The following is a 20,877-nucleotide window of genomic DNA, read 5'->3' as shown; positions in this document are numbered from 1 at the left end:
TTATCTTTAAGAACAGGTTTTTTATTTCTTAGAAATGTAGTCAAAGATATGTCTTTAATTAGATTTATAGTTTTTTAAGGCTATAAATAAGATCAGTAACATTAACTTTCATTGTTTTAAGATTTGTAGTACTGGGAATTTTATTCATTTTAATGGTTAATCTATAAGAAAAATAATGTGCCTGCTACAAAATACAAAAATATGTGTATTATAGAAATGCATTATTTATAAAGAAAGAAGTAGTAATGAGAGCAGAAGTTTGAAATAAAATGTTTTTCACACATTCTGTTTCTGTGTTCCTAGTTTGAACTTTGAGTATACCTAGCCTCATCCTTAGAATGAAGTTACTAAAATTGCCACATTCCTACCTCATGAAGATTTTATGAAGACCAACAACAACAAAGTAAGAACTTTAAATAAAAAAGTTATTATAGTGACAAAGGTGTTTTGCTCTTAAAAGCATAACTTCATATAAAATACTGCTTTTTTTGCAACCATTTAAATCCATGTGTGATTTTCCCGTCTTTACAGATTACACTGTGAAAACTTTTGAAATAGGATCTATTGTTTGTCCAGCATCTGAATGTGCAATAATTTGACCATACCAGTACTGGCAGAAAATGTAATATTGGGAGGGTTATTAAACACTAAGAATCTGCAAAACAAATTAAGTTGGAGTTATTCATCACAGATGTTTTAAAAATCAGATCTATTTTGATATTTAACCATATTCACCAGCCTTAAATCTTGTATTTGGCATTTGCTGTTGCATGAAGAGAATGTATAAGATTGTCATATAAAAATAAGAGAAATATTGTATATAATTCAGAAATCTGTTTTATGTGAGTCTTCATTTTCCAAAGCACATGCATTTGGTTCCAAAATGAAATGAATTGGTACAAATGGTGGAGGCACAAAACAGATTACATATGGCTGTCTGGAAACAATAATCATTTTAAGTCAAAAATACTGACAAATGCCAGTGGGTAGATCACTCTGTGAAGACAGGGTAGAGGTGGAAGAAAGTAGTCTACTTATTTTAGAAGGCGCAATGATATATTTGGTCATTTTTGTTCCTTTTATTATTTATACTATGAAATGATAAGTGTTAAAAAAAACTATTTGTATGAGTAAATTCTTAAGAGGAAATAAACTCTTTTTTAAGAGAAATGTTTATTTATTTTGAGAGACAGGGAGAGAGAGAGAGAATCCCAAGCAGGCTCCATGCTGTCAGTGAGAAGCCCAAGGTGTAGCTAGATCCCAGGAACAGAACAGTGAGATCATGACCTGAGCCGAAATCTAGAGATGAAGGCTCAACCTACTGAGCCACCTAGGTGCCCCAGGTAATAATCCCTTTAAAGAAGTTAAAACTCTTACCTTCAGCAACCTTATTTTATTAGGAACAGCTAGTGTGAATCAAGATGATTACTACTCAAATGATAGTTGGGATGCCATATACATCGAAACGTCATCGGCATATATTATTGTTGTGATACTTACTTTGGCCATGACGCATGGTTCATGAAAATGTTTAAACCCCATCTTCTCCTTCTACTGATAGAGATGTTGATGCTGTCCTGTACCACTTTGTAAAAAGTCATGTTATATTTTTGCTGACACACAGGAGCTTAGCAAATGCCAAATCTATTCTATAAAGAAGAAAAAAGATACAGAGAGTAAAAATATCTTGACAAAGGTCCAAAAAATATCCAAGTTTTTATCCTGAATCATTCATTTCTCATTCCTTTTCTATACTTTGGGCAATTATGAAAAAGAACTATGATAACAAGTATAGCTAACTAAAAGATGTTTTTAAGAGAGAAGCACATGAATGTATGAGTCCATATTCTTTGCTTGTTGTGGGCTCATTACATTTTGTTTCTTTAGGTTATTTTATTTTATTTTATTTTATTTTATTTTATTTTATTTTATTTTTTTATAATAATGTGTTTTTATTTATATACATCATGTATAAAAGATTCATAAGTAATATAGTGATGAATTGAAATGCTTACTTTAAAATTTGGTGTTTCTACTTTTAAATTGCTTATTCTTTTTTTTTTTTTGATATTTTTTTTTTTATGAAATTTATTGACAAATTGGTTTCCATACAACACCCAGTGCTCATCCCAAAAGGTGCCCTCCTCAATACCCATCCCCCACCCTCCCCTCCCTCCCACCCCCCATCAACCCTCAGTTTGTTCTCAGTTTTTAACAGTCTCTTATGCTTTGGCTCTCTCCCACTCTAACCTCTTTTTTTTTTTCCTTCCCCTCCCCCATGGGTTCCTGTTAAGTTTCTCAGGATCCACATAAGAGTGAAACCATATGGTATCTGTCTTTCTCTGTATGGCTTATTTCACTTAGCATTACACTCTCCAGTTCCATCCACGTTGCTACAAAGGGCCATATTTCATTTTTTCTCATTGCCACATAGTATTCCATTGTGTATATAAACCACAATTTCTTTATCCATTCATCAGTTGATGGACATTTAGGCTCTTTCCATAATTTGGCTATTGTTGAGAGTGCTGCTATGAACATTGGGGTACAAGTGCCCCTATGCATCAGTACTCCTGTATCCCTTGGATAAATTCCTAGCAGTGCTATTGCTGGGTCATAGGGTAGGTCTATTTTTAATTTTCTGAGGAACCTCCACACTGCTTTCCAGAGCGGCTGCACCAATTTGCATTCCCACCAACAGTGCAAGAGGGTTCCCGTTTCTCCACATCCTCTCCAGCATCTATAGTCTCCTGATTTGTTCATTTTGGCCACTCTGACTGGCGTGAGGTGATACCTGAGTGTGGTTTTGATTTGTATTTCCCTGATAAGGAGCGACGCTGAACATCTTTTCATGTGCCTGTTGGCCATCTGGATGTCTTCTTTAGAGAAGTGTCTATTCATGTTTTCTGCCCATTTCTTCACTGGGTTATTTGTTTCTCGGGTGTGGAGTTTGGTGAGCTCTTTATAGATTTTGGATACTAGCCCTTTGTCCGATATGTCATTTGCAAATATCTTTTCCCATTCCGTTGGTTGCCTTTTAGTTTTGTTGGTTGTTTCCTTTGCTGTGCAGAAGCTTTTTATCTTCATAAGGTCCCAGTAATTCACTTTTGCTTTTAATTCCCTTGCCTTTGGGGATGTGTCGAGTAAGAGATTGCTACGGCTGAGGTCAGAGAGGTCTTTTCCTGCTTTCTCCTCTAAGGTTTTGATGGTTTCCTGTCTCACATTTAGGTCCTTTATCCATTTTGAGTTTATTTTTGTAAATGGTGTGAGAAAGTGGTCTAGTTTCAACCTTCTGCATGTTGCTGTCCAGTTCTCCCAGCACCATTTGTTAAAGAGGCTGTCTTTTTTCCATTGGATGTTCTTTCCTGCTTTGTCAAAGATGAGTTGGCCATATGTTTGTGGGTCTAGTTCTGGGGTTTCTATTCTATTCCATTGGTCTGTGTGTCTGTTTTTGTGCCAATACCATGCTGTCTTGATGATGACAGCTTTGTAGTAGAGGCTAAAGTCTGGGATTGTGATGCCTCCTGCTTTGGTCTTCTTCTTCAAAATTCCTTTGGCTATTCGGGGCCTTTTGTGGTTCCATATGAATTTTAGGATTGCTTGTTCTAATTTCGAGAAGAATGCTGGTGCAATTTTGATTGGGATTGCATTGAATGTGTAGATAGCTTTGGGTAGTATTGACATTTTGACAATATTTATTTTTCCAATCCATGAGCAGGGAATGTCTTTCCATTTCTTTAAGTCTTCTTCAATTACCTTCATAAGCTTTCTATAGTTTTCAGCATACAGATCCTTTACATCTTTGGTTAGATTTATTCCTAGGTATTTTATGCTTCTTGGTGCAATTGTGAATGGGATCATTTTCTTTATTTGTCTTTCTGTGGCTTCATTGTTAGTGTATAAGAATGCAACTGATTTCTGGACATTGATTTTGTATCCTGCAACTTTGCTGAATTCATGTATCAGTTCTAGCAGACTTTTGGTGGAGTCTATCGGATTTTCCATGTATAATATCATGTCATCTGCAAAAAGCGAAAGCTTGACTTCATCTTTGCCAATTTTGATGCCTTTGATTTCCTTTTGTTGTCTGATTGCTGATGCTAGAACTTCCAGCACTATGTTAAACAACAGCGGTGAGAGTGGGCATCCCTGTCGTGTTCCTGATCTCAGGGAAAAAGCTCTCAGTTTTTCCCCGTTGAGGATAATGTTAGCTGTGGGCTTTTCATAAATGGCTTTTATGATCTTTAAGTATGTTCCTTCTATCCCGACTTTCTCAAGGGTTTTTATTAAGAAAGGGTGCTGGATTTTGTCAAAGGCCTTTTCTGCATCGATTGACAGGATCATATGGTTCTTCTCTTTTTTTTTGTTAATGTGATGTATCACGTTGATTGATTTGCGAATGTTGAACCAGCCCTGCATCCCAGGAATGAATCCCACTTGATCATGGTGAATAATTCTTTTTATATGCTGTTGAATTCGATATGCTAGTATCTTATTGAGAATTTTTGCATCCATATTCATCAGGGATATTGGCCTGTAGTTCTCTTTTTTTACTGGGTCTCTGTCTGGTTTAGGAATCAAAGTAATACTGGCTTCATAGAATGAGTCTGGAAGTTTTCCTTCCCTTTCTATTTCTTGGAATAGCTTGAGAAGGATAGGTATTATCTCTGCTTTAAATGTCTGGTAGAACTCCCCTGGGAAGCCATCTGGTCCTGGACTCTTATTTGTTGGGAGCTTTTTGATAACCGATTCAATTTCTTCGCTGGTTATGGGTCTGTTCAAGCTTTCTATTTCCTCCTGATTGAGTTTTGGAAGAGTGTGGGTGTTCAGGAATGTGTCCATTTCTTCCAGGTTGTCCAATTTGTTGGCATATAATTTTTCATAGTATTCCCTGATAATTGTTTGTATCTCTGAGGGATTGGTTGTAATAATTCCATTTTCATTCATGATTTTATCTATTTGGGTCATCTCCCTTTTCTTTTTGAGAAGCCTGGCTAGAGGTTTGTCAATTTTGTTTATTTTTTCAAAAAACCAACTCTTGGTTTCGTTGATCTGCTCTACAGTTTTTTTAGATTCTATATTGTTTATTTCTGCTCTGATCTTTATTATTTCTCTTCTTCTGCTGGGTTTCTTTAGGTTATTTTAAACAGGATGGGTCTGTCATTTCTGAGCTGGCTCCTTCACCACTCCAACAGACCAAACTTTTCATCTGAAGATTCTGTTTTATCATGGAAATTGGGCTAAATTTGGATTTCTCTGAAGTTCTGTAAGTTGTTTCACAGGAAAGGTGCCAAAAAACACCCAGTCATCACTATGGGGTACTTGTGAGCTAGGATGGACTATGGAAATAAACTTTCCTGTCCTCTCCCCACCCCCACTTTCTGCAGTACAATGGCTCATCTGTGAGGTAAGAGGGACTAACACCATTTTTAAACAGAGCCTAATTTTTAACCACTCATGTATTAGAAAAACTGTAAAATAAATGTCAAACTGCTTAGTCATTTCTTTCTTAAAATAATTGACCTAAGTTCAAAAAAGGGCAAGAAAGACAAACCATTAGGCACAGTAAGAGAGGGATTATATTCAACAGCAATTTTCTTTTAAACATTTTAAGTATTTCTGATGTGTGCAAGAGTTTCCCACCCCCGTAATAATTTCTCATTCAATAAGTAAAATTTGATGCAATAGTTTTAGTTATAGTAAAATGTTTGGAGAAAATGTATATACATATACTAGGCACAGATATATGCATATTTTATATATAATATTTATTACATACATCCATATCTGTGTTGTATGTAACAAAAATAGAGTAAAACATAAGTATGAGAAAAGAGGAATGAATGCCAAATGATTTAAAAGATGATGCACATTTTCTGAAATCTTGCTATTTCATCTATTTCTTCTTTCCCCTAATTGTACCTGTAATGATTTAGGTCTTATTATATAGAGTCCTCTCTACCTCCAATACTTTATTACTATTTGTATTACCGGCATCCAGGTCTGGACAAGGTTTCTTCAGTCCAATTTGGTTACTGAGGTCTCCATAATTAAAACATTGGCTCTCAATCTGTATTTCTGGATTCCTAGATATTTGTGAAGATATTAAGGGAGATCTATGAACTTGTCACATTGTTTACTAAAGCTCTATGAACGCTGAAGTTTGTTTAGAAATTTTAAATTCCCCTAATCTGACTTCTCAGTTATCAAATTATTATCCTAGTTTCTCTCAGAAGCCACCATGGCAAGTCAACCTAAAATACTGCTACAAAAGAAGTGACTAATTTTTTTAAAGTTTATTTATTTATTTTGAGAGAGAGAGTGAGAGAGTGTGTGCATATGCAAGTGGGGGAGGGACAGAGAGAGAGGGGGAGAGAGAATCCTGAGCAGGCTCCATGCTGTAAGCAGAGACTGACACGGGGCTTGATCTCAAGGATTTCAACTTTGTAAGATCATGATGACCTGAGCTGAAACTGAGAGTCAGATGCTTAATGGACTGAGCCAACCAACTGCCCCAAGAAGTGACTATTTTTTTCTCTAAACTGTTTCCATCTTGTTGTTGAAGGCTTACAATCAGAACAAATTCTACAAAGCTGAACAAACATCTCCAAACATTGTTTTCTAATGTGGCAAGATAAGAAATGTCATATAGCTAACTGTGCTCCAAATTAAAGACCTAGGTCAGGAAAACTGTTGTATTCTGTTACAGTCTGAATCTACGTATAAACAGCAAGGACCAGCTGAAAGGTGACCTAGGAAATGATGCCCCAGGAAGTTATCTGTTGAGAAGTTGAAGGTGGTAAGATATGTGTCTCCCAGCTTCCTTCTGTTCCCTTTGTTGCTTAGTGTTGTTCTTCCTTTTGCTGAATTTATCTCCTGTAAATCTATGAGCTGGCTCTTGGGAGGCTCTAGGTCTGGCAGCTGTCTACAGACTAGAGGAGTTAGACATAATTACCTACTCGTTACCATGAATATACTGTATTTCCTTCCAGAGGCATTAATTCAGACCCAGGTTATGCCTAGCTGGGCCTTGGCCAGAGGAATTTAGACCACAGAGTACAGAAAGCATAAAGTAGTAATAACTCTATTTACCCAAGACACTTTGCCTGAAAGGACCCTTTCACCCCAGTGAGAAGGCCTGAGATGTGACCAGAAGGTGGGGCTTACTAGACTGACTGCATCATTTCTCACCTTCTAGAACAGTATCAGCCCATGGAATTCTCAGTAAATCAGGGGAGCTATTAAGAAACAATTTGGAATACCATTCATACATGTTGCTGCAAGCACTGTAACTATCTATCTCTGGATATTGAGTTTATTTAGGATTCTGGCAGCCTCACAAATATGTGTTTCTAAACTTTGTATTAATTTTTCTCTTTCACATCTAGGAGAAAGCCTATAAAATAAGTTCATAAATATACAAAGTATTGAACAGAAAAATCATGTTTCAGAAAGTTTGGAAACTGAAAATGCAAACACATTTTTCATTTTCAGAAAATGAAGGATAATTAAGGTGGTAAATTGACCTATATTTCCATCATAAGGTTCTTAATTAGTAATTGTACTTTCCACATTTAAACACAATATGATATTCAATCATTTTATGAAATTGTATTAATAACTTGAGGTTGGATTCTGAAAAGCTAGTTGGTGATATTTCTCTACAGCTCATATAAGTCATCCCAAACATTCTGCCAACAGCATTACTAATATAAAGTGGGGTTTTTATTTTTACCTGTTACCTAAGAGGTTAACTTCTTGATGTGGGAATGAATCTTTGTCACAGAAGGTGACAGTCACGTTGAAGGTACTTTTTAGTTGCCTCATTTTGTATGCCTCATGTATGTTGTTAATTCCATCTTGGGCCTCCACTAGTCTCTGAAGACCTTCCTTCCAACTTTTAAACCACATAAATGGATTGTCTGATTAATATGATGGATCAAGAGCTATATTTTGATAACTAACAGAAAACTAGTCTCCTAGAGATGGGTGGACATATGCACCTCATAAACTTAACTGAGAATTTAAGCACTGAAATGTCTTAAATACTCAGCATAGGTCTTGGTCAAAGCTCCCAGTCTTGGTCAACAAACAGGAAAATGTATCCATTCACTCAGCCCATCTCTACTGAGCGCCTAATGTATGCTGGCTACCTTGTTGGGCTCTGTTCCAGACAATTTTTGAAAGGGACATCTCAGGAAATATTAAGGAACAAAAAGGAGCCAACAGGAGGGAGTAATTTAAACTTGGAAAAAATGACCAGGGAATCTATATTCCAGATTTAAGTGGGTTACTTTGGGGAAGGGTGAGTGGAAGGAATTTAGAAACCTGCCTCTTATTATTTTCACTGTGGGGTGACCATGTTGTCAGCTTCTGAGGCCCTTTACAGGCGCTGTGGGCCTAAATGCTTGGAGATCTCTTGTTAGATGCTTTCCTGGTCTTTTCTCCTCCGCCTTGCCCCCTCATCCGGGATCATGTCAGAATCAGCTGGAAAATGAAATTACTCACCGCCTCAATGTCAGCTCCTATACATCTTTCTCCTTCTGTTTCAGGGTACAGTTCAGCTCTTTAAGAGACGAGACTGAATGAAGCTAGTGCAGAATTTAAACATTTTAAGAGAGAAACTTGTCAGTTTCAGATCTCCAAGGACAGCTTCCCTATAAGATCAAGTGTTTTGACCTTCTAGGTCCCTCCATCTCACCTTCATCCCTTCTAACTCTCAGTTTAAAGACACAAAAAATAAAATAAAATAAAAATAAAAATACTTTTCGGAGCGGGCAGAGCAATGTATCCTCCGGTTCCACGTCTGCTATAAGAAGCAGATTTTTGCACAAGGATAAGGTTACGGCTGCCAGCCCAGAACTCCAGCGGTGTGGCAAATCAGACGCTGGGCTCCTCCCCTCCCCCGCCGACGAACGAGAGGCTAACAGACGGGTGCAAGTAGACAAGTAGCTGTTTTTATTGAATACAGAAGCTCCTTGAAAACTCTGTGGGCTCCGGGGCTCTCCTGCAATTCCTTTCATTCCCAAAGTGCTGGAGCCAAGCACGCGTCCCGCGTAACTCCCTCCCATTTCTTCTCTGGGATTTGGGTAGGAGAGGAGGGAGGAGAGGCGACGGGAGATGGGGGGTGGTTGGTGGGCTGGGCTTGCCAGGAGTCCTGATTCTTGGGCTGGAGGAGAGGGGGGCGGGCTCGGGGCCGCCCGAGAGGCGTGTGATTGGGTCTGACCCTCAACCGGCTTGTCAGTTTCGCTCGGGGTAAGGGGGGCGCGGGAGGGGAGTGGGCGGAGGAGGGGGCTGCCCGGAGCCTCTCGTCCGGCCCACTGACGGCATGAAGCCTTTAGGGGCACGCAGTCCTCTCAGATTTTCGGTTGAAGCCCCTTATCTGCCTTCAGTCTGAAGGCAGGGCCCGCGGAGGACGGATCGGAGGGTCCCGGCCGGCGGGGCCAACCGAGAGGGAGAGGAGGGGGCGAGACACAGGAAGGAGGCCAACCATCGAATTTTAAAGAAAAAGCCCTTTGACTTTTCCCCCCTCTCCCTCCTCAATGGCTGTGTAGCAAACATCCCCAACGATACCTGGGAAGGGACGAAGTTGGTCTGCAATCGCAATTTCGAGGGCTGAGTTCACGGTTGAGTGCGGGGCTCGGAGATGGAGCGGTGGTCCTCTAGGTGGAAAACGAAACGGTGGCTCTGGAATTTCACCATAACAACTCTCGCACTGACTTTCCTCTTCCAGGCTAGTGAGGTCAGAGGAGGTAAGAAAAAAGTGGTTTTGGGGAGGTGGGAGATTGCCGTCGGTCTTTGTCATTCTGTGCCCCTCCCCCTCTTCACCCTTCCTCCCCCGCCATTCCTCCCCCCACCCTCCCAAGCCCTCCCCCCCCAAAACAATTCTCCTAAATAAAATCCAGATTGTAGCTGCCACCAGGTTGAAGTGAAGGCTGGAGAGAGAGATGGATGTAGGCGGGACAGTAATGGGAGAAGAGGTAGCAGGAAAAAAGATCTGTCAGCACAGAGCCTGCTGAAATGCCCTTCACCACGTTCCAGCGTCTTTGAAAAGAGGAAAAATATTACCTTGAACACAAGGGCAGTTGTGCAGAGCTTTTGTTTGAGGACTAGTCCCTAGATTGCCCTTGGAACACATCTTCTGGTTTCTTCAGATTCTAACTAATGGAAGTATCTCTTTAAGGGTGAGCTGGAATATAGAGAAAGGGTATAAAATGAACCTTGATAAAGTTCTTTGTGTGGAACAAAGTGAGAAACAGGCTCTTTTACTTTTAGGGATGTAAGAGAAAGCAGAGGTGATGAATCTAGAAGACTGAGAACACCGTGTGTGTGTGTGTGTGTGTGTGTGTGTGTGTGTGCGCGCGTGTGTGTGTGGGTGTGGGTGTGGGTGGCGTTTTGGAGAGATTTTAAGTGGGAAAAAAATTGGCAGGTTGTAAAGAACGGGTTGAAGATGGGGGGAACACTTATCCCTGAATCTCAGTCCACTCCTCTCCACTTTGACCCCCACCTCGCGCCCCCCCCCAACTTCTTCTTGCAGGTTGGACTCGCAGTTCTCTTGGAGAATGATGAAACTCGCCAAGCAAATGGGGTGGGAGAGGAGGAACAGGGATTGGGAGGGAAGAGGAGGGGGCCTGGGATGGGGTGGGAGGGGAGAGGTAAGGAAAAGTTCCTACGTGGCACCACCAAATATTCAATGACCAGACCTGCTCGGAAGACTGCAGCCCTGTCAGTACCCAAGGAGGGAGAGCGACTTCACTCCTCCCCTCCGCCTCCTCCCTCCCCTTCCCCCGCCCTTTCCCGCAAAGGCATCTGGCTGGAGCGGTCCGTTAGGTGCTGTAGACACGACTGGCGGGCAGACGCCTTTGGAGTTAACAGAGCCCGAACAGCTTAGAGTAGAAAAGCAAGCTTTGTCAGGAGTGCACAGAGAAGTGGGGGGTAGGAAGAAGGGTGGCGAGGATTGGCCAAGGGAGAAAGAAGTTGTCAACCCCAAATGCGCAGGCTTTAGCAGAAACCTGAGTCTGGCCCTGGTAGATGCCAAGATCTGAGCTCTCCCTAATGGGAATTAGCGCTCCCGGAGGCCGAACTCTGGCACACCAGGTCTGTGTTCCTTCCCCAAGCTTAGTGGTGTTCACCTTCCTGAGTGGCAGGCTGTGGTTGATTATTCTTCTGCTTGACTTTAACTGGTAAATACAGCCAGAGCCTCCTTAGGACTGTGCTTAAATTTTGATACGAGTTATGCTAATCATTCTGATGCATTCATTTAAACATTTTTAAGGATAAATAGAGTCTTTGAGAGTGGAATCCATCAAAAGTTTGCTTTTTACCTTTGGTACCTGGTCACCAGCTGGGTTGGTCATTTCTGTTCGCTGTTCTGCCCTCTGCTGGTTTTATTTGGAATTTATTTGGAATTTATTTGGAATTTAAGCATCTGCCTCAGCACATAGGCCTCTTAAAATCCTTCTGACTACAGTGATGCTGGAAAAGGACACTAGATTAAGAAAGAACAGATATACTCCTTCTTTTTCAACTTGTTACACACACATATGGACAAATGTACCATAATGGCAGCTCTGAATTTAAAAATATAGAAACCAATAGTTTCTTCAATGAAGACATGAAATATAAACTCAGGAGACACCATTGTAGGCATTCAAGGATTATTTCACTGAAGATATTTCTGTCTTATTTTCCACATTTGGCCTTCCTTAAAGCTCTAAGGATATTAGAAAGATCAAATTTCTACACTTGTGTTGCATAAATTGGCTCTTTTCAATCTAGCTTCAGATGTGAAACACTTTTAAATAAACATTTCAGTTCCATGTCAAGTAAATGGTGGAAAAAGAACCTTTACTATTATTATAAGACCAAGTAATGTGAGAAATAGCAAAGTTTAAGGATCATGTGTTGTTTTTATTTGTCATTTCTGATGAAATGTCTCAAAAGTTACAAGAGTGTATAGTCATACTGTAAGATTTGGTATTTGTGTCATCAAGTTGCTAGGTGCTTACTACCTAGTGGGAAGCTACATATTTACAAATGTACTCTTGAAGGCATTTTGCCACTTAATAAACTTCATAAAGGAAGTAATAGTATCCTAATGTTTAAAAAGGAAACATTGGTCTGAATCATCACACAAGGGAAATATAAACCCAGTGTCCAGTTCTTATACTAGCCATCAGATTTGCAATTGAAGTAACAATGAATATTATTTCATTCCAGTTTCTAAATAAAGGTATTATATGCTATAGTTTATTGATGTCACTAAGATGCAATGGTGCGATTTGGTTGCTAAATCAAAAGGTAATTTAAAACAGCCTATTTTCATCTAAAATTTGCATTTCTTGGATTTAAAACATTAAAGCCTTAAAAATTTCTGGGTTGCCAATAAATTAGACTCTAAATAAAGTATAGTTAGGATCCTAAAGCATCTACCTTACAAAGAATAGTTTTTGGAGTGAATGGATTAAAAGAAAATTTATAATCTCATACAGAATCATATTATTTTACTTTGCAAATCCAAACTATAACTTGGTCATCTTTCACATGCTTATTAAAGATTTTTAGTATTTATTATGATTTAATATGAGTGTTATTTTTATAATATATTCACTTGCATCAACTTCAATTTTATGTCTCATATATTTTCCTGTGGTTGACATAAATGTTTTATCTCAGAAATTTATGGATTTCTTTATCAATTAGGCCATTGTTTATCATAGATAGGACCTGAGATTTACCTGGAATTTATAGTGACTATGCTGTGATTGTGTTAAGAGTGGTGGTTTTAAGGGTTTAAAAAAGGGTTAAGCTATAATTGAATACTGAGAAAAATAGTATGTAATTGAATCATTTTTCACTAATTAAAATGGTATTCAAACTTTGGTGGTTAAGCCAATACTGTGCCTTGCAAAAAGTTGATTAATTTTATAAAGGACTTTCAAAGCTAGTTAACAATTGGTAGTGAGCTTTCCTGGAGTGTTTTGAGTGCCCAGGATCAGCAGGTGAAATGGTGCTGGCTTCCAGGGTATGTGCTAATCCAACTTTGTAAAGAGATCAAGTTTGCCACTGTGGCTACTTAATCAGAAATCAGTTAAAAGATCAGATATACTTCTGACAACACATGCAGTGCCTGCTAGGATTATTTATATTGTCTTTCCTCTTGTTTTTTAAATAAAAATTGACAAAGTCTATAATAGAGAAACAATAAAGAAAATTAGGTGTCTTATGAGAAGCATCTTCCTGCTTGTTTTACACAGATTAAGGGGCACATATATATTCAATTAAACATGGACACCATCACAAAATTGTCTATTAGTTTTGAAATTAAGTTTGTTAATCTCTTAAGTGACAATTTACTTCATAATAAACACCTAACTGAGTCTCTACTTTATAAAAATTACTCTGTAAGAGGTATTTTCATATTTGTTAACACAATTGTGAAGTGCAAATGAGAAATATATACACCTAGGTAGTATGATTGCTTACAATTTATTTAATTAAATTTTTGGGTTCTATGTTCACTTCAGGGTGAGTAACATAGAAGGAGCATATTATTCAAGTTAAGTTATCCCTAAAATATAGCAAGGCAAACATGAATCTCTTTTCAGATTTTTGGGTAGGATTTCTGACCAAAAGAAACCCCCCAAAACAAACAAAAAACCTCCCTAAACTAAGTAGTCACCTTTCTTTTCTAGAAATTTGCTTTTTTTCTGAAAAAACTCTCTTCACTCTGCTTAATTTATTGAAGCATTGTGTATTTACTGATAATGAATGAACTCAAATCAAGCTTGGTTGAGAGTGTGTCATAAAAAGATGAATTTTTCAAGGGAAGAAAAGGTGTTTAGATAAGATTTTTAAAAAGAGAATGCTAGAGATAGACATTACTATAGAGATTGTTTCTCTTTACTCCCTTCTTGCTTTACTAATGAGGAAACTAAATCATAGAAAAGTTATTAGCTGAATGCTCTTTCTCATAAAAAATAAAAAAAACATTTTTATAATATTCAGTGTTTTTGCAAGTAAGTAGAGTGAAGGTCAGCAATAGTGACAAAAATATCTCAAAATAATAGTGATCTGAGACTTTATGGAATGACCAAATATTGCTTAAACGAACGTATTGGAGTTTAGATTTAGTGAGAAGATGGATTCAATTAAAGAAATTGAAGAAAATCAGACAGGAAATTGAGTTATAGAATGCATTTAAAAATTTCTGAGTTTCTTAAGTTTGGAGGAAGGTAATTTTTGATAATTTGTATTGTTAATATACCTGATTATGTGATTCTGTAAGATTATTGGTATCAGAGTAGAAAGCATAATAGTTTGTAAAATATCTTTCGTGTACGTTCGTTGCTGGATTAGGAATGTGATATTTTTATCCACTCTAAAGTTGTTAATGGAGGGCCAGGCATTTCAAACAATATATTTCATAATATATTTCTATATTTATTGCAAATACTGTCAAATTTCTGTGTCTTTCAAGTTTCTTTTAGATTGGCTGTATTATATATTATGTATATATATTATATATTATGTATATTATGTATATATATTATATATATTATGTATATTATATATATATATAATATATATATAGGGTTTTATTACTAAATCAGATAATGAATTGATTATTACTTGCTATGACTTGCTTGTATAATAATCTTTTTCCGAACAAGTGGCAAACATTGGGGAAAAATAGGAGAGCACTTAGTAGTGCAAATTCTAATTAATTTTCCTTTTGGATTGTTAAACCATCTGAGACTACGTAAACAACTTATACCTCATGAATAAATGGACAGTTAATCTACAGAGAAGTAGACACTCTTAAGAGGTTGCCACAATATTTGTTGTGCTGGCAACAATAATGGTAGGGCTAGTATTTCCATCAAACGAAGAGTTTTCCTATCTTTAGGGAAAAAGCAGTACATGTCCCTAGCGTCCTGAAGAAGATACTGTGGAAGCTAAATATTTATATTCATGATCAACTCTAACAATTTGTATGAATACAGGGTTCTTATAAGTACTGAGCTCTCCCCATCACTTTATATCATTTTTAATGATTATACTTAGGTATTCAAAAGCCAGAATTCTATTGTATCCTAAACATACTTTTCTTTTCCTCCTACCTTTGGAGAAATAATTAGGGGCAGTTGGTGTAATCATTAGGAATTCAAGGCAACTGCAGAGTGGGGGCTGAGAGCTGATCTGCATTTCTGCTTTTTCTCCTCCACTTCCCTCATTTGATACTGGGGAAATGTGACCTGAGTTGGGAGTGGTGAGAGGAAACCAAACTTTGTTTTAGACCATTGAAGTTTTGTCCCTTAGCAAAGAAGAAAGAGAGGTATACACAGATGGTATAAAAAAGTTGCAGTGTTCCCTAAATTCTCTCACTTTAAATGTAGATTTCAGTGTAGCTTTTGGTATACTATAATGACTTTCCAAAATTTGGACTTTGTTCTTCCAACGTCTCTTGCAGTTTAATTCAGAACATAAAGTTTTAGTTTTTTTCATAAAGTTTAGTTTTAGCCTTCTTTATTATAATGCGTCTGACATATGTATTTCTTTTTCTTGCAAAACCCTAATGTGATTTTATTTTTATAGGCTTTTCTCCCCTATTTTCCGTTGTCTCCAAACTCAACCTGAATAATACTAGCCGGTAAAGATGAAAGTTGATTTTAAAGTGATTTAGCGAGTAGTATCTATCGGTTGCAGTCTTTGGCCTACTACTGACTTGGCTAGTGGTTCTTTAGACATTGGCTGATCACCAGACTTACTGTTATCTGGTAAAATAAACTCTTTGCTTGCTGCGCATGGAATTAGAGACAGTGCTATTAATTTAGGAGAAAGAACTCAGAGAAAAGAAAGGTTATCATATTTCAGAGTAAGAGACCAGCTTAAATACGACTTGACAATTGAGAACTAAAACAAACCTGTGTAAAAGTGCTTTAGCACAATCAACTTTTACAATCCCTTCAAACCTCCTTTTTTTCCTTAAAAAGCATTTCTTTCTTATTTTAAACAAATTTAATTGCTCTTGAATGGCCCTGTACAGTACAGGCAAATGAAGGTCCCTATTCATAGAACTTGAGCGCATAGAGTGTCAGTGGAAGCTTCCTTCCTCTGTCTGACTGGTAAACTGGCATCCGGGCTTACAGGCGTGAACCTTCCACTGTGTGAGGTGGTTGGCTTTCCTTCCTCACTCAGCTGTTCACAAACAACTTCCCAAAGGATGACTGCCAGAAAGAGCAGTGGTTGCAGTTCCTGACAAAGCTAATAAGAAGCTCTAAGGCACTTTTGCACTTCGTGCTCTTGGCTCTGAAGAGAAAGAAGAGCCGTGTGTATTCAAGTGGTATTTTCTCTGACCTCTCTCTTTGAGTCTGACAGTGGTGCACAACCTATGAGCTGTCACTCTTCTTTTTGAATGCTGATGAGTCTTCAAAATATTTCACTGGTTTTGAAGATAAATGTGTTGTCCAAATGGTTTGGCATGATATAGAGCGCCCTTCACGATGGGACCCCTCTGTACGTCCGGGCTCATGAACAGCCATTTCCCACCTGCCACAAACCTGCCCCCATTTACCCTGCACTTCAGCCATCTTAAATCTCTTGCCTTTATTCTCCTCTGGCTTAGAACGTGCTATTCTCCTTCCCTGAATATCTGTTCTTTTCTCCTCCACCTAGCAAATGTCTTCTACTTCAAGATTTAGATCAGATTTCATATCTTCACATAACACTAAATGCATGCTTATTACATACCAGGTCCTGTTGTCAGCACATTTCATATAGAATCTCATTTCTTTTTGATAATTGCCCTGGAAGTAAGCTAATATTAAAATATCCATCTTATCCATGAAGGAACTGAAAAACAGAGAAGTTAATTATCATGCCCGATGTCACACAGCTCCTATGTGATAGACCCAGGATGTGAACCTAGACAGTCTTGCTCCAGAGCCCGTGCTTTTGATCATTTGTCCATGCTTACTTCATGGTGTGTTCTAATGTTTGCACACGGCATCCCTGGCTTATGGTTATAGTGCCCAGGGGCCTAATATTAATGCACAAAATCATGCAGCTGCACGACAGTAAGCGTCATGGCAATTGTGTGCATAATTTGAATGCCACCAAGGAGGAATATAAAGAGGATTTGGCATAAAGTGATGTTATAATTCAGGTAGCTCTTCAGCCTGCATTAAAGTTCAGTGGTGGAGGCCATACCACTCTTTCAAGAATAAACCTAAGCCCTAATGATGGTGGAGAACAAAAAGGGCTGTTGCTGGAAACCAGCAAATGTTACTTTTCTTCCTTTGACTTATTTAAGGAGAAGTTGACAGCTGTGTCTGTTAGCATTCAAGGTTCAGATTGTGGTTGGCTTGGTTTCATTAAGTAATAAGGACACTTACAAATTGCTTCCTGTTCCGATCAGTATCCATCACAAGGAACAACAGGTCTTATTCCACATATATGGTAGTATACGTGGAGACACGTATATGGTAGTATGCTTATTACCTTCACTATAAAAGTGTCAGATCTGATTATCTAAAAGCTGTTTGGAGTGTAATCGACTGGAAGAATGTAACTAAAAGATACATAATTTGCAAAAGAAGGTCATTATTTTAAAAATTACTCATTTATATGTTAGCCTTCTGTAAGGAGTTGCTGAGGGGTAATGACTATGATTTAGTTTTATTTCTGTCCCCAGTGTCTGCCAAGATGCCAGAATGCACAGTATGTAATATTGTCACTATTTAGATTATTAATTATCCTTCTTACATTGCCCAGTGGACTGGAACAAGGTTAAATCTAGTTAAATTACAGTGGTGTGAAGTGACTTCCTTATGTCGTGTCAGCAGTAATTAGATCTTCTCTTTCTTTACTTCTCTGTAAGTCAAAGACTTGGGATGTCTCTCTAGCTTTCCTTATTTGACGAACACTTTTGCACATTCTCTCCAAGGTTGCTTCTACATATTTGAAGTTACTGATTCACTAGAATACCTCTAAAATTGTAGTTTCCTTTCTGATAGAGAGAAACATCATATGAAGTGGTACTGTTGCTTTGACATCAATGTAAATCATCATTTCACTGTTTGCTGGTGAACAAAACAGTTTAATCCAAGAGTGGTATCAATCTGTTAAAGTAATAATTGGGAAAATTCCTGTCATATGTTTATTTTGAAACTTTTATCTCGGTTTTGTATGCTATTAGGAATTTCTGATTTGCTTAGTAACTATTGTAAAGAATAGCCTATCTATATTTATTGCTTCATGATTATTTTAGTTCACTCATTCTTCAGGTTAGAAAGTAATTTGCATATTATGCATGTATTATAATTATTATATTATGTGTATCATCTTTAAGCAAGGAGTATATAAAGTTTCAAGTGCCTAGTAAGATTAATAGTGGTTACATCTATTTGGATACAATAGATTTTGGATAATTTGGAAGAATATTATATATTTTTTGTATTCTGTTCTTATCCATTCCATAGTCCTAAAATCATTAGGATAGGTATCTTTGTCTATTTTATTTAGTGTGTCCCAAGCACACAGAACAGAGCCTGTCACAGTTAGCATCTGATAAATCTTTGTTGAATGAAGTGAAAAGTGTTGGTCAGGCTCTAATGAATTGCTCTTCAATAGCCTAACTAACAACCTGAGATAGATATATATAAGGTTATATATATTAATTATTGCCAGTGTCTACAAAAGTATATTGAACAGATTAGTGCTGATATTGTTGTGGTTTCCTGAAAATGTCAGTCTCTGTTTTGCCTCCAAGCAAGCTATGATTTCCACCTTACATACTCTCCCAAACTGCTTACCATTGCTTTTTGCTTAGGATTTAGAAATTATCTCTTAAAGAAATAACTCTCCTCCACCATGCAGACTGAGGTAGTTGGCCTTGCAAAGCATCCTAAAGCATGCTACACCATTACAGTTACTCCAAAGTTGAATGCTAATCACAGAATATTTTTGATGATAAAATGAAAACATGGAATGAATCTTTTTCATCTATGTAAGAAACTCTGGCTTCTAGCATTAAACCTGGATCATAATAGATGGCCAATAAATGTTTATCATATGAATTAATGGCCTCACAAGCAAGGGATTTTACTAAAGTCAAGAAGACAGGGCTTGATAATCACAATCACTTGTAGTCCCATCCCTGTGGATTTTGATTTATTTTGTATGGATTCCAAACATAGGTGTTTTATAAAGCTCCACAGATAATTTTGATGCACATCCAAGGGCTTATGGATCTTCTGTAACAAGAAATTAAATACACACAAAAATGGGAATGTGTCTGGCTTGTATAACAGGGTACTGGAAGTCAAGTAAAAGGTTATTTATCTGCTATGTACAGATCATTTGATAAATATTCAATTACTCAACAGTAATGACTCTGCAAAAACTGATTTGATAGATCAGCTGATTGTAATATAGAAAATGCTTTTTTCTAATCCTCCTCTCCATAGCATGTAATAAACTAAATACTAGCAAATATTGCTTTTCTCAACATTAAAGTCAAATGCTTGTATTGAAACTGTAATTTTAGTTTTATAATAAACATTTTAATCAATTTGGCCACTGTAAATCAGAAATGCCAAACTTTTTAAGTATTACCCTCTCAGCTGGCATTTCTTCTTTCCTTTGCCATCCTCAGAGTTGTGATATTATTTCTGCTTTCATTTTTCATAGAAGCTTTTTATGATAGAAGAAAGTTCAGGGTTAAGGTGTTCAATAACTGTGAAAATTAAATGACTCACTTCTATGTGCAATCAGTGTTAAGTGCCCTGACTACAAGGATAGCATGCCAGTGTCTATTCTCATGGGGCGTGTGTGTTATCAGGAGAGTGCTGTGGTTAGGACAATGGACTAGGGCCACATAACAGAAGACCGTATGGATAGATTTTTCTGCATAGCACAGAATCATGTGACTAATTAAAAAAAATACAAGGAGGTGGCTAAGTTGGCAAAGCCAGTATATACTTTGATATTTATCAATATTAGCTGGTTCCACTTGGCTGCAACCATTGGGTCTTCTGACAACCTGAGAACTGGGGCCTTGATGCTATTTCTGGAATAGCCAGCTCACTGTAAAGTCACCTGAAGTTCTCCAAGATAATTAGTACAGTCACACTTGATACAGAGTTATGGCCATTATGAACTTGAAAGATATATGAATGAATTATCTTCCTATTTTATAAGGGGATACATTAAACAAAATGTGTGTACATATTTAGAAAATTTGTTAAAAGACAAAGATGAGCCTGACATTTTTAAACCTTAAATGTGATCATTCTTGTTAGTATCCAAATTATAGCATGTTTTAGGACATAAATTATAAGTAGTTTTTTGTTGTTGTTGGTGTTGTTGTCTTTGAGGATTCATATATTGGACCAAGATCTCTATTTAGATTAATTGAGAGGATAAGATATTTATTATCAGCATTTAAAACAATTTTTAATGTTTATTTATTTTTGAGAGACAGAGAGAGTTAGAGCATGAGTGGGGGAGGAGCAGAGAGAGAGGGGGACACAGAATCTGAAGCAGGCTCCAGGCTCTGAACTGTCAGCACAGAGCCCGACATGGGGCTCGAACTCATGGACTGCAAGATCATGACCTGAGCTGAAGTTGGATGCTTAACCAACTGAGCCACCCAAGTGCCCCTATTATAAGCATTTTTTAAGTCATAATGATTTCTTTCACAGAAAGTTATATCAAATAGAGTTTTAAAATAAGTGTCATTAATTAATTACAGTTTAAATAAAGTTAATAGGCTGTCACCCCCAAAGTTTTATTTCTACCCCAGGTATTTTCCCTGAATTCTAGACTCATATACCCAACTGCCTATTTAGCCATTTCCAGTGGAATGTATTAAGT

At 37.5% G+C, this 20,877-nt stretch overlaps 1 protein-coding gene and 1 pseudogene across 1 annotated transcript in view; both read left to right on the top strand.

Annotated features, from left to right (window-relative positions):
- The first annotated feature begins 9,413 nt into the window (after positions 1-9,413).
- COL11A1 (collagen type XI alpha 1 chain) overlaps positions 9,414-20,877 on the top strand; it is a 212,859-nt gene continuing 201,395 nt past the window's right edge. The window contains exon 1 of the mRNA XM_032594346.1: positions 9,414-9,752. Within this exon, the coding sequence (XP_032450237.1) occupies positions 9,647-9,752 (106 nt within the window). The 5' untranslated portion in view covers positions 9,414-9,646. The remainder of the gene's footprint in view (positions 9,753-20,877) is intronic.
- LOC115521430 lies at positions 17,047-17,595 on the top strand (annotated as a pseudogene).

This window comes from Lynx canadensis, chromosome C1 (genome assembly GCF_007474595.2).
Source record: "Lynx canadensis isolate LIC74 chromosome C1, mLynCan4.pri.v2, whole genome shotgun sequence".
Taxonomy (NCBI): domain Eukaryota; kingdom Metazoa; phylum Chordata; class Mammalia; order Carnivora; family Felidae; genus Lynx; species Lynx canadensis.
The sequence above is the reverse complement of the archived record's forward strand: the minus strand, read 5'-3'. Positions and strand labels throughout refer to the sequence as shown.